The sequence below is a fragment of the Trichoderma evansii genome, assembly GCF_050947405.1.
Source record: "Trichoderma evansii strain SZMC 28006 chromosome Unknown GGI43scaffold_13, whole genome shotgun sequence".
Lineage (NCBI taxonomy): Eukaryota > Fungi > Ascomycota > Sordariomycetes > Hypocreales > Hypocreaceae > Trichoderma > Trichoderma evansii.
Window position 1 is genome coordinate 46,607 of NW_028145193.1, and position 13,689 is coordinate 60,295.

At 46.1% G+C, this 13,689-nt stretch overlaps 6 protein-coding genes across 6 annotated transcripts; 3 read left to right on the plus strand and 3 right to left on the minus strand.

Annotated features, from left to right (window-relative positions):
* Positions 1–1,002: 1,002 nt before the first annotated feature.
* Positions 1,003–2,476, plus strand: GGI43DRAFT_423504 (M24 family metallopeptidase; the record flags this gene model as incomplete). The annotated part of the gene is made up of 2 exons (XM_083208249.1): positions 1,003–2,259; positions 2,333–2,476. 2 exons carry the CDS (start codon positions 1,003–1,005, stop codon positions 2,474–2,476), a joined length of 1,401 nt encoding a protein of 466 aa, XP_083059382.1.
* Positions 2,477–2,610: 134 nt separating this feature from the next.
* GGI43DRAFT_77642 (uncharacterized protein) lies at positions 2,611–3,255 on the plus strand. Its single transcript, XM_083210287.1, has one exon. The coding sequence runs from the start codon at positions 2,745–2,747 to the stop codon at positions 3,120–3,122; it is 378 nt and encodes a 125-aa protein (XP_083059383.1). The 5' UTR covers positions 2,611–2,744; the 3' UTR covers positions 3,123–3,255.
* GGI43DRAFT_77643 (ComEC/Rec2 family competence protein) lies at positions 3,256–4,625 on the minus strand. Its single transcript, XM_083210288.1, has one exon. The coding sequence runs from the start codon at positions 4,546–4,548 to the stop codon at positions 3,388–3,390; it is 1,161 nt and encodes a 386-aa protein (XP_083059384.1). The 5' UTR covers positions 4,549–4,625; the 3' UTR covers positions 3,256–3,387.
* A 1,396-nt stretch (positions 4,626–6,021) lies between these two features.
* Positions 6,022–7,680, minus strand: GGI43DRAFT_423506 (cycloalkanone monooxygenase; the record flags this gene model as incomplete). The annotated part of the gene is made up of 2 exons (XM_083208250.1): positions 6,022–7,318; positions 7,349–7,680. 2 exons carry the CDS (start codon positions 7,678–7,680, stop codon positions 6,022–6,024), a joined length of 1,629 nt encoding a protein of 542 aa, XP_083059385.1.
* Positions 7,681–10,229: 2,549 nt separating this feature from the next.
* GGI43DRAFT_384734 (GMC family oxidoreductase) lies at positions 10,230–12,155 on the plus strand (the record flags this gene model as incomplete). Its single annotated transcript, XM_083203557.1, has 1 exon — positions 10,230–12,155. The coding sequence occupies one exon, from the start codon at positions 10,230–10,232 to the stop codon at positions 12,153–12,155; it is 1,926 nt and encodes a 641-aa protein (XP_083059386.1).
* A 96-nt stretch (positions 12,156–12,251) lies between these two features.
* GGI43DRAFT_77659 (zinc metalloprotease) lies at positions 12,252–13,558 on the minus strand. The gene is made up of 2 exons (XM_083210289.1): positions 12,490–13,558; positions 12,252–12,427 (listed from the first exon to the last, which is right to left on the minus strand). The coding sequence occupies exons 1-2, from the start codon at positions 13,272–13,274 to the stop codon at positions 12,349–12,351; spliced, it is 864 nt and encodes a 287-aa protein (XP_083059387.1). The 5' UTR covers positions 13,275–13,558; the 3' UTR covers positions 12,252–12,348.
* Between the last annotated feature and the right edge of the window lie 131 nt (positions 13,559–13,689).

The following is a 13,689-nucleotide window of genomic DNA, read 5'->3' on the forward strand; positions in this document are numbered from 1 at the left end:
GTTGTTGAAAATAATGCCTTTCTTAAGCAATGCTTTTAGACGTATAATTGAGGTATACCATCAAGCAAGGCCATTTCCAATTACTAAAAAAGCTAACTCTAAAGGTCGCCATGAACATCATGTCCATTTGCCGACCACCCAAACGAGTTAGTTAATTTATAGGCTATTATTAAGTAACATAGAAAATAGCTTATGGATAGCATTTCCGACACTAAACAGAGTTGAATTTAGCGTAAGTAAGCCAGCTGCATTAGTGGCCGAGGCCATTTGATCAAGTTCCACCTTTGTCCTGCAGTCCTGGCGGGGGCACCGTAAAAACCGAAAAGGCGTCGCGGATTTTCTTAGTTAGTTTAGTGACAAGGTGACGGCTATTTGTGAACTTTTTCCTTTACGTATCCAGTCGTTCTGCGGATACTATAAATTGCTGTAACAAAAGCCAAGATTAAAAGGGTCTCATCTGGGCGGTTCGAATTACATAAATTCTATTGATATACTTTCAGTTTTGCTAAAGTGTGTACTGTCTTATAAATTATAATTAAGTTTACTTCTATAATATGTGATTACATCCCTACTACTTTTGTTAAATCCAACTGTAAGTAATTGTTAGTGCGAATAACAACCGGCTTCCTGTTAAGGGAGATTGAAGTTGCTATCTGCCCAGATAGTTTAAGAATATGACACGGTGCCAGTTGGAAATGGAAGATACACTCTGTTACTGCTAATGCAGATAACCATTGGAATATTTTTTTTGTTAGAGAAAGTAGCCAGGCGATTTCTCTAATGGATTTGAATGCCTAGAGAATAAATTACTGACGCGGAGTTAGAATGGACAGTTTTCGCTTATTTCTCTACACAGTGCGCTGCCCATCCCTACTTTGTCAATTGGGCCGGAGTTTTAAGCTAATGGGGATGTCGTTATTTTACACCGCCCTCTGACTTGGAACTAGTGTACCTACCTACTTCACCAATCACGCCGACGTTAAACTGCGCGGACACATCAAGATGCCAGTTGGAAGTGATGCAGAGAAGCAATATTTGCTCTCTTCGGAGGTGGCTGAAGTTAAAAAGGGGGTATATGCCCCCCGATCAATCCGTAACAGCATCTTCTGGAAGGTTTTGTTCCCGATTGGACAGTCTTGCGTCTTGCTGGCCCTGATAGTCTTGACATACCATTCACGCAGTTCCGAGTCTAGTTTGACGTTGCCGTTGGAAGCCTGTGCTTGGAACCACCTCGAGCCGCATCTACCTCTGCTATCTGTTGCGCCGATTCACCGATCCGAGTTTCTTGGGCGTCAGAAGGCACTAGCACTCGAACTGGACGCCGCTGGGGTCGACGCTTTCATTGCCGAACCATCGGCTTCAACATCCTATTATGCAAACATTACTTCAAGCTTTCACCTATCAGAGCGTCCTTTTCTAATGATCATTGACAAAAATGGCCAGTTTACAACTCTAGTGCCCAAGTTTGAAGCTGGCCGTATTGCAAAGCTCGACATGGTTTTCGATAACAAAAGAACAATTGCTTGGATCGAAGAAGAGTCGCCGTATGAAGCATTCGCTCGAGTCACGGGCTACAACAAAGTTATGATTGATGAGCATGCGCGGTTCATGATTGCAAACGGTCTGCAAGAGGCTGGAATTGAAGTAGTGCCTATGTCAGAGACCATCCAGTCTCTCCGATCCATTAAGTCGGTGGACGAGATTGCTCTACTGAAAGGGATCAACTCGTTCACGCTTGCTCTGGTTCAGTCCCTGCAAAAGTGCATCCGAATTGGTATGAGTCAAGAAGAAGTTATCGACGCCTCTCAAGCATTATTCATGCGTGCTGGGGTCGGTTATGGATTTTGGGCACTGGTGCTGTTTGGTGATCAGGCGGCGCTACCACATGGCGGTGACACTGGACGAACACTACAGGGAGGTGAATTTGTCCTTATTGACATCGGCTCGGAACTTCATGGGTACTGCAGTGATGTAACGCGCACAATCCTACCAACCGGAGCCACTGTTAGTGACCACCTCATGGCCGTTTGGCAAATAGTACGGGAGGCGCAGTCAGCTGGTTTATCGCGCATGAATGCAGATGAAACGTGCTCGGCAATTGACCGTGCCTCTCGCGATGTCGTAGAGCGTGCGGGGTATGGCCAGTACTACACCCACCGATTGGGACACGGACTTGGCTTGGAAGGACACGAGCCGCCATATCTGAACGGCGCCAATGGCCAAAAGTTGAAACTGGGTGAAGTGGCTACAAATGAGCCGGTATGGTCTACACATCGAGAAAAATTCCATTATCTTTTCTATTGTTAAACTTGCTGACAACTAATGGAATTAGGGTATTTATGTCACTACTGAAGAGGCAGCTCTGCTCGGAAAGAAAGTGGGCTTTGGTATAAGACTGGAGGATCCTATCTTAGTTACCCAAGACGGCGGTATGCTACTGACTACAAACCGGGCACAATCTCCTTGGAAGCCTTGAAATATTACCCGCTCCATTTTGAGTGTCTTGCGGTATGGTGCTTCTATGCCTTCCACTTGCGTTTTACTGTAACAAACCACTGTCCATAGAGTAGTATAAGACTTTTTTTTTTTTTTAAAGTGATAACCCTATAGTATCCCGGGGCAGCCAGTGATCGAATCTTTCAGATGAGTTATCGCTACAAGCACCACCACCTAGCTCAGTGTATTTGATGCACCAACTGCCGTCAGGGCTCACACGCGGTGTGTGAAAGTTCCCGCAATCTTTTATGCGACGAACTCGGCTGAGAAGAGAAATACCTTGTAAGAGGGGAGCGGCTGGGGCAAATCCAATAAATAGAAAGAATAGACGGCGTGAAGGAAATACAACCCTTTCAATATTCCTCAGGTGTGTTGGTTCCGGAGATACGGTGCCCAAGTTTGGTGATAACCGCGACGTAGTTGCCAATCAGCATTGGATTCTAGTACTTATGATAGAGAGCGGGACTATTTGGGATGCCTTGTGTTGTGTTGTAGTCAAAGCCGCCGTGTGTGACTATGCGGATAGTCATAAGAACAAGAAGTGGCAAGATTTTGCCGTGGCCACGTCTGTGTCGGTTACCAAGGCATTGCTGGAGCGTTATGTTAAGGCGGACGCTGCGTTCTAACCGATATCTATCCTTCTTTACTTTAAATATAGTAAGTGAGGGCCAAACAAGGCGTCGAATAGCCGTCTTTCTGTTCCTATGTCCCGGCGACAGGTACATAAGGACATCATTATCCCAGCAAATATCTATAACAGGACGTATCCATCTGCATTATGATTTAGTCGTTCTGATAGAGTGTATAGATAAAACAAAGGCATTTCTCAGGTGGATTTATTAGGTTATTTACCCTGTATATAGGTGACTATCAAAATCAAATTGCAATACGTTAGCTACAAAAATAAGGGCCAAATTCAGCAGTCACATAGTCCTGTTCGTTATTACTATCAAGTACGAAAGTTTTATAGCTGCCCCCGCCTGGCGCTACACGAACTACAACATGACCCTGATGACTACACATCTCAGAAGTGAAACGACTGTTAAGAAGACAATTCTCCGGCAGCATTCTGGTAGCAAAGACGTTGCGTCTCCTCACGCCTGGCCAAGCCCCAAGCATGCGCTGGAGCTGGGCCATTCCCGGATGGGTGACATGCCAGGCGGGAATAATATAGGTCGCGGCATCAAGCAGGGTAACAAAGCCTGGTCCACAGGCATCGAAATAGCCATGGTGGTTAGCAACGGCGACATCAACTTTGCCTGCGGCCTCCGCCACGGCTGTTTCGACGTCCATCCAGGGATAACGGCCGTCATAAGTGTCGCAGGTAAGATCCCCACCAGTATAGTAACGGAAGGGGCCATAAGACAAGAGAAATGCCATTGAACACTTGTTCTCTTCTGGCAGCGCTTCAGGTGGCAGTGTGCTGAGATCTGGGAAAAGTGGGCGACTCTCTTGCGCGTTGCCGGTCCAGACCAAGCCGTTCGCGGCGAGCGTCCGGATGGAGAATGTGGGGTGGTCTTCAGGTGATCGCAACTTGATCTGGCTCTTCGAACCGACGTCGATGCTGGCGACCTCACGCCCTTCCTGCCGCCTAGCATCGAGCCAGGCCAGATAGTTGTTGGTGAATGGGGCTGACAGTGGTGGTCGTAAGCCGTAATTGGGATAGGCGCGATCGATCACAACCCTCGCCGGCATCTGGTGATCAACGTCGCTGAGCCCAGTCATTTGGAAGCCGTTACCCATCGCCGTTTTGTCAGAATGAACATCGCCGACGTGGTCCGGGTGTACATGCGTGGCGATAAGATAATCCAGTGTCGTGCTGGTGCTGTTGCGCAAAGCATAGTGCGCCACCAGCTCGCCGGGTCGGCGCGAGCTGTCCTGTCCCACAGAACTATCCTTGGAAGTCCCACAATCAATTACAATAGTTGTCCCATCTGGCCCAACGATCAGAGTGGCATTGCCGCACCCGGTGTCAATGTGGTGGATATCGAGGGTCCCAGGCCTCCACTTAGGCAATACTGTAGACGTTGCTTGTCGAGACATTATAGGCATATATGTGTAACCTTTAGTTTCATAAAAACAAATGAATCTAAAATATTTGCCAATGTAAATTGCTAAAATAATTTAGGCAAACCCCAACAGCGTCACAACCCAATTCAAGGTCACGACCATAAGCTTACAGGTGTTCCCGGATAAATACAAGACCGATGCACCGATCAGCATTTGGTCGATGGAATCGACAATGATTCCCATGGAGTAGGACAGCGGATCCATGTAAATCAGCATCGATCCGCGACGATCTAGAATATATAATTAGATATGTAGGTTCACTACATTCATCTAGATAACTTAGATAATTAGTTGTTGCAGCATTTACAATACAGTTAAATTGAAATATAGAAATCCCTTTTATTACCATTAACTAGCTGCATGATAAGATTACATATTTACCTGACTAATAACATAAACCCAGTGCTGCACCCATTGCAAAGCCTTTAATACCTTTACTTTTTTTTTAAAAAAAAAAAAAAAAAAAAAAAAAAACTATATTATAGCTAATAGTACAATAAGCGGATTGGATAGTACCGGTAGATTATAATTCTTATGTAGTTTTTAAATAATATGTAAGAGCTCTAGTTTAAAATTCATAGCGTATATATAAATATTTCATGCAATCAAGGCCCAGATCAAAAACCACCGGTTGTCGAATTGAAACACGTCAACACTCTCTTAACACCAACTCTGTATTCTGTAAAAGAGGGAATTGATAGTATATTGGCTAATAACACTGAATGTGTCATGGCTTGTGAGCTATATTGGGCACCTCCATCGACTGGGCATCTCCGTCGACTGGGGAGGCCCTGGCAAGAATGCTTGAAGCAATCATAATGGCATACAAAAGTCTAGCAGTTGAGTACATTTTGGACTCTAAGAACTTGGATTTTGATGGTATTGTTTTTGATGGATGAGATATTGTTGAGACAGCTGCAGAGGCCAGAATGGCGGAAGATCTCGGCCTTTATGTAGACGTGGCAAGCGGGGGGGGGGGGGGTTGTGTCGACTAGTATTTACGGTCCAACCAACGCCTAATCCTAGACGCTATTTTCAGTTCTGTAGGCAGTATCATTGGTATTCTGGGGATCAATCATACAGCATACATCTCGAGCTCGATCAATGAATAGGGTTGGTTGGCCGCTGTTTAGTGACATGGCCATTATCAGTGCACGCTTTTGATAGGGGCGGAAAGGGACCCAAGCTGCATAGTGAATTGTGCCGCCGCAAAGCAGAACATCGACGGTGAGGTAGTGCCTGTATGTTAACTTGAGTGGCCTGGAGTGATAGTCGCATGAGTTGCAGTATAGCTATCCACCGCAAATTCAAGGAGCAAAACATCATTCGCCTAGTCCATACCAACATTTAATCTATGCTACTCCGAGCACTTAACCAACTTCCACGGACCTCAAAAGCTGCCGCCAAAGTGCGCCAGAGCCTGGAATAGCTCGTGCTCAAGAGTGGTATCCCATACTAGTTCGCCTTATTATCATTTGCGACGTCAAGCACTGTCGTCACGAACCCTTCCATATTGTTGGCGATAATCTTCTTCACATACTCTCTGTACGAAGCCAGCCCTCCCAAATAAAACTTTGCCCGTGGATCTTTCTTGTCTACATTGGTACCGAAAATCCAGCTTGACACGTTCCAAAACAGTGTCGACTTAGCCATGTCAGTGCACAATGCGGACCACGTCGCCTCTGCTCCAGGCAACGCTTCGATTGCACAAGCAGCTCCTCCTAAACCATCCGAATGATGATCAATAGCAGACTCAGAGGCTTCCACGCACGCCATAATCAGATCCAATTCTGACTCGATCACCGGAGGGAAATTGGCAAACGGACCTTGTGGCCCACCTACGAGGAACATGTTGGGAAATCCGGCGCAAGACACGGCTGCGTACGTTGTTGGACCGTCTGCCCAGTGCTGGCTTAGGGAATTCCCGTGACGCCCTGTGACCCAGACGCGTTTGTAGCTTCCATCGACTGCGTCAAACCCTGTAGCGAATATCAGGATGTCCAGATCGTGTTTCGTTCCGTCCGACAGTTCCACGCCGGATGGGATAATCTCTGTGATGGGGTTGACTAGCAAATCAACAACATCAACATTGGAACGGTTGAAAATTTGGTAGTAGCCCGAATCACATATGGGACGCCGGGCGTATGGCTCTTTCGGCTTGAGAATGCCAGCCTTGCGTGGATCGGTTACGATTTGGTCAATCTTGCGACGCAAAAACTTGCACGCTTCTTCGTTGGCTGTTTTGTCGATTGCCAAGTCTCCAAACGTACCAAACATGAATTGAAACCCGTTACCAGCGTCCCAAGCTTCTTGGAAGGCAGCATATCTCTCCACCTCGTCAGCGTCCATGGTCTTTCGATCGGACTCAATGATACCAAGGCCGATGGATGAGTTCCACACGCGGTTCCAAGAACTTTCATAATCTCTGTTAATATTTGCTCGCTGAGTCTTTGATATTGGTCCTTGGCCGCTGGGTACGGAGTATTGAGGATGGCGTTGAAAGGATATCAGCTCTCCAACCAGTGGTTCCGTCGCCGTCATAATCTGCACCCCGGTCGAACCGTTACCGACAATTCCAACTTTTTTGCCCTGCAAGACCAGATTATCAGGCCACCTTGACGAGTGAACAATTGAACCGGAGAATGAGCATATGCCGTGAAAATCTGGATAATGTGGCTGAGATAGCACCCCGAGGCAGTTGATAAGATACCGTGCCTTGAAAGTCTGGTCATTTGAGCAAACAACGATCCATCTGTGAACTCTGTCGTCTCATCTGGCCGACTTCATCTCAACGCCGAAATCCATGAGGGACCGCAACTGATGCTTGTCAGCGACATGTCCCAAATAAGCTAGAATATCTGGTTGGGACAGGTATCGATGGTTCCATGCATAGGATTGCAGGTCTTCCTTGTCCCACGAATATCGATAGAGATAACTTTCTGTGTCACTCATGGCACCGGGATACTTGTTCCAGTACCAGGTACCGCCAATATTTCCCGCCATATCGATACAACGCACCGAAAGGCCTCGCTTTATCAGCCTATATGCAGCGTTTATTCCACCAAAGCCGCATCTCACAACCAAGGCATCGATGCCCAGTGCAGAGTCAGACATGGTGACAGCGTGTAAGCGAAATAAAGGATAATTAAAGGCGCTGAGAATTTCGGGGTTTGGTGTTTGTTCTTGGAGGTAGTTTCGATACTGTTTCAAGGAACCCTATATCTAATAAATACAAAGAAGAGGGGTAGTTATTTAACCAAGTACAGCGAGTTTATTATTACTATGCTATTTATTTTATATTAAATTATTGTATAAATTAATAATAAGCGGGCCCGTTACAACCCAATACTTAAGGTTGTAATCATTTCTTCGAAGGTGCGAAAGCAGGTTTTTTTTTTATCCCGCACTCTTTGCTAGGGTAATATTAATAATCTCAGTGTTACTCCGAATGTCAGGTGTTTCATGTCATTTCTGCCTGCTTTATCTATAAGTTATGTATAAATATTTATTTTAAAGACCAGCTGTGATTGTATTTTTTAAAAGATTAGCAAACTGTAGTATTACAAGTTAAGCCTTGTTTGGAAGAGAAACATTGCATATCTAATTTGTTTACTATAAAGCAATATAAGCCTTTCTTTCCTAATATTTATTTTCACTACGTCTAAAAATTTCCTTCTGCCTTGTTGACCAGATAAAGCGCCATGGATATCTCAAGATATATACAAAAAATTCTAGCTCACCAATACCAGGCTTTAAAAAGCAAAGCTTAATACAAAATGCTATTATTATAATCGCAGCAAGTTAAACTGTATTATTTATAATATTAAATGCATTCTCGTTGTTGCTTGTATTTTTATCGTGTCTCGTCAGTATGTAGCAGTCACTGAAATGCTGCCGCAATACTTCGATGTCCCAAAGCCCACGGGAGCCCTGTTGACTGCAATTTAATCATACGGCGACGAGCTGCGAAAAGATTGCAAGCCCATTGAAACAGACGTTTTTGGTTTGCCACAATGCCCATTTCCCGCGTCATCGCTTTGGTGCAGCTTTTCCACTGTTGCTCCCTCGTCTCTCCTGTCGAGCTATTCGTCCTATGGCAGTGTAGCGTCGTCATGGTGGTCTGCACATAGCTCAGCTGCTGTGTCTCTCGCCCGAAGCTGCCCTATTGGATGGTACAAAGCCATGGCTGATACGCCTGGAGGAGCAGGATGGCTCAATAGCACTTTGGTATTCGCTGGTTGCTACGAGGCGCACGCTACGATTGGTTCTTCGACCCCACTTCTACTGCAGCAACTTCTACTGCAACAACTCGCTCAAAAGCAACTTCGAGTGGTCCTAAGCCAACGGCGACGACGAGCACAGCTACTACCATAAGCAAAGCAAACAGTATTATTGGCCGGCCGGAGAGTGTCGAGATGTGGATGGTTGCTGGTATCGGATTGGCCGTCACTGTGATCAACTCGATGCTTTAAGCTGATTCATGATAATAGTGAGTTTAATGTTAATAATACTCGTTTTCGATGGAACCCCGAATATACATCATATCTTTTTAAAGAGAATTGAAATGAAAATGCCTTGTTTATCTCGCAATGCGCAGGCCTTGCAGTATATCCAAGCAAATTGTGTTCCTATTACTGCTATAGGTTAGTGAATCTTATCAAGGCTCTCAAATTGGAGGGACGAGCTGAATTGGATGGAAAGAATCAATGATTAATTATATACTCCTGAAGAAACATCGCGTCCCTGGCTAAATGAAGCTAACATTTGTATTTTATTAAGGGCCGGTTTTTCTTGACATGATCTGCCAATTATACTCAATTCTACTAACAGATCTGGATCTATATAGGTAAACTTTAGATAAGGCCGCCAAAAAAATCAGCAGGACCTTAAGACGTGCTAAATAGGGTACCCCACACGGCTGCCTGGCACTAGTAAGGTTGCAAAGGAAATGAAATTACAGCCCCCTGCTTTCGGAAGATCACTTCTCTAGAGGCCGCCCAAGTCAAGAGTGGTAGCCACTGGTTGACAAAAGTGAGATATAGGCGTCAGAATGAGCTATCTTTGGGGTGTGGTGGTGACAGCCGAGGCTTGCCATCCTAAACTACCTAGGTTGAGGGTTGAGAAAGAAGTGCAACAGGGCAAATGATTGCTTGACGCTTTAAAATTAGGGGGATCGGCAAACTGATCATCCGCTAGTTCTTGTGAGCTGAGGAGCGAGCTAAATAGTAGTAGGTATAGTATGAAGATTTCAAATGCTGATGAGCGCAACTCGACAAGACAAGACAGGGTGCTTCGCCAGTTAGGGTTATTGGCCACCCTACTTCCAAAGGCCCCCGGATGTTAGCTCCATTCTTGCAAGACAAATTGCTTCTTGCATCTCTCGGATTGGCTAGGTCAAGTACTCCCTCCATGCATTTGCTGATGAACTTGTTATTGCAGACCCACAGTTGCCGTTTAAGCTGATGCACGATTTCCAGCGATCTAGACACCCTCGTTTAAACCGACAAATAACAGACCATGCTTGCGATGGAGCTGCTTAATTTTAAACGGCATACCACTAGCCAGACAGCTGTCAGTTCATGTATTTGTATCTATGGTTAGCCGTTTCGTGGACGGGATCGAGGTCAGGCTTCCACAGTCGGGCTGAGTACGAAAAGACTACCATGCATTCCTTGTGGCAAGCTGCCTTTCTAGGCTTCACCTTCTTGACGTCTGCTGTCAACGCCGTTACCCTCACCGGCTATGAATACGTTGTTGTTGGTTCCGGAGCTGGCGGCGGCCCATTAGCCGCACGACTGGCCCTGGCCGGACACAAAACACTTCTCATTGAAGCCGGCGACGACCAGGGGAACAACCCGAACTACACTGTTCCCGCGTACTCTGCAAAATCATCAGAAGATGAGAAGCTTGCCTGGAATTTTTTTGTGCGGCACTATGCAGATGATACTCGACAAGCGCGGGACTACAAGACTTCGTATGAGACGCCAGATGGACATATATACACCGGGCTAAATCCTCCTACTGGTTCAAAGATGCTCGGAACACTGTATCCTCGTACTGGAACACTCGGTGGATGTACCGCCCACAATGCGCTTGTGGCAATTTACCCGCATCGCTCAGACTTCCAATTCATTGCTTCCCTGACTGGTGACGATTCTTGGTCCCCCGATAACATGCGAAAGTATTTCGTAATGATGGAAAACAACAAGTACTTACTGCCTCTTGCCAAGGGTCACGGATACAATGGGTGGTTGGACACGGATCGCGCACCGCTTACGATTCCTCTGGAAGATCCCAAGTTGCTCAGCATGATTACCGGAGGTAGTTTTGCGCTAGGAAATTACACCAAATTGCTACCGAATTTGCTTAATGTCCTCCTTGGCGATGCCAACGAAGACTCGGAAAGTCGCGATAAGGACGGTGGATATTTCCAGATTCCGCTTTCTGTGGGCAACGGACAGAGATACGGTTCACGAGAGTTTGTGGTTGCTGTCCGGGATGCCAAGAATTGGGACGGTACTAAGAAATATCCTCTTGATGTGAGGACGAACTGCCATGTTACAAAAGTTGTCTTTGATGAATCGGGTGATGAACCTCGCGCTACAGGCGTTGAGTTCCTCGACGGAGCGTACCTTTACAAAGCTAGTCCGCGATCAAAGTCTTCTTCTAAAGGCACTCATGGATCAGTTATTGCCTCCAAGGAAGTTATTGTCGCGGGTGGAACGTATAATTCTCCTCAAATTCTAAAGCTCAGCGGTGTCGGCCCAGCAGACGAACTCAAGAAGTTTGGTATCAAGGTTATCAAGGATCTACCTGGTGTAGGAACTAATCTCCAGGACCACTATGAAGTTGCTGTTCAGGGCCGTATCCCATCTGACTGGACGTTCCTTGAGGGCTGTACGTTTTCCGATCCCGATCCTTGCCTTGACCGCTGGCAGCACCCTATCCTTGGCGATCGAGGAACCTATGTCTCGAATGGTTTCGCAGCAGCCATGTTGATGAGATCTTCAGAGGCGAGTCAATATGATGCCTTCATCTTTGGCGGACCCGTCAACTTCCGCGGCTACTTCCCCGGATATAGTTACAACATCACTTCTGAACACGACATCTTCACCTGGGCCATTCTCAAGAGTCACCCACGCAACAACGCCGGACACGTCAAGCTGCTCTCCGCTGACCCTCTGGATACTCCTGAAATCGTCTACAACTACTTTGATACTGGAAGCGGCGACTACGCAGCTGATTTGGTGACCATCCGCGAAGCTATTGGCGTTGCACGTGACGCTTTCAAGAGACAGCTTGTTAATGTGGATGAGATTCTGCCAGGGACAACTATTCAGTCTGATACCGATGTTGAGATGTATGCCAAGGATACTGCATGGGGCCATCATGCTTCTTCAACGTGTCCGATCGGAGCAGACGGTGATCCCATGGCCGTTTTGGATTCGAGCTTCCGCGTGCGAGGTATCAAGGGGCTGAGAGTAGTAGATGCGTCCGTTTACCCCAGAATTCCAGGGACATTCACAGCAGTATCGACCTACATGGTCAGTGAAAAGGCAGCAGATGTTATTTTAAGTCAAAACAACTAATGCTGGTCTATACTATCTTACTATATTCATAAATATATTGACTGTACTTGCTTGTAATTTACTAAGTCAAACTTGTAGCCTTTGCAAATTAATGGGGCCAGTTTCAGGTGCTATAAGAGCTACAGAAATGTTTGTCCTCCAACCCATATCCCTGTAGCAGACCCATACAACTTTTCTTCCTATCAGTGCTTCCCTACGAGGAATACGGGGCTCGCATGGTCCACCAACAGTTAGCCATGCGGGCCCCTTGGCCGGGAGTAAATTCAGACCAGCTGTTCCGCCGACGTTAGCAAGACCACATTGTGAAATCAAGATCTAACAGAAGTTCACTCACCACCCCTCACCCGTGTAGTCCATGAAATTGTGGATCGGGTCTAAGCCGGGCTCATCCGGGCAAGAATCACGCCCAATAGGGCAGATATTCAATGGGTTAACAGACTCTTGGGGAGTATCTGCGATGTAATCACCAGGTCCATCACAGCTTAGACCATCGAAGGTGTGTAGAAGGGAAAGCCAATGTCCGACTTCATGGACCGCGATCTGTCCCTTGTAGGTTATCCCGTCGTTGGATCCTCCTGGAACCGTGTACGACACTAGCGTGCATCCATCCAGGTAGGTCTGGATCGAGTTACTGGTTATGTTACTGATAGGTAAGGTGCATGATCCCCATCCCCACTCTGTGGCATTCATATTGGTTACAAAATATAAGTTGAGAGTGTCATAGCCACCTTGTCTAGTCTGAGCTTTGATGCCATTGAAGTTATAATAATCATATCCCATCGCGTAGTCGCCATTAACGACTCGAGTCGTGTTCTTTAGTGTGAAGGTAATACCGAGGGGCGCGTAGCTCTCGACAAGAACGTCAAACTGAGCCTTCAAATCATCGTTGCTCAAGATATCTTGGGAGTTTGTCGTGTTGACAAATGCAGTCATATAAACCGGTATAGTTATGTTAGCTATAGGAGCGTTCTGATGGGCATGAATCGCGCTGAAAGATTTTTCTGATGCTTGTAAAGCAGCCACTGTGGAGAGGAACTCTGACGAGTTAGTTTGAATGCCGCACCAACTTCGACCACCGAAGGATGCTGATGCACCGAGAAAAAGATTAGAAGCAAGCATGGCTATAGCTTGCTATAAAAAAATGCCGAGATATAATGGTAGCTCTTAGTAAGAGGAAAGTTTTTCGAGTCTTCAGCTTGGAATTTATACATTTTGCTACTTATCCATACCTGAGCAAAGGAGGCAGATCGGCATAAATATCCACGATGAATCCTTCTACAATGTAATACCCATGCTGCAGCTAGAAGGATTCATTATGCATCTGATTAAACATTGACCGATTTCCTGTTACGGGCTTAGCTTCTCCGAAAGCGCTTTAGCAAAAGTTTTAACATTCTAAATCCCTACAACAGCCCTTCCAGTTTGAACATTTGTAGGATTAATCTCATGCCATGATATAGCAAGGCAACCAATCCTCCGGCTTTACTCCGGGGATTTTACTAAAATACAAGGTTATTGTATGTTGCCCATCTGG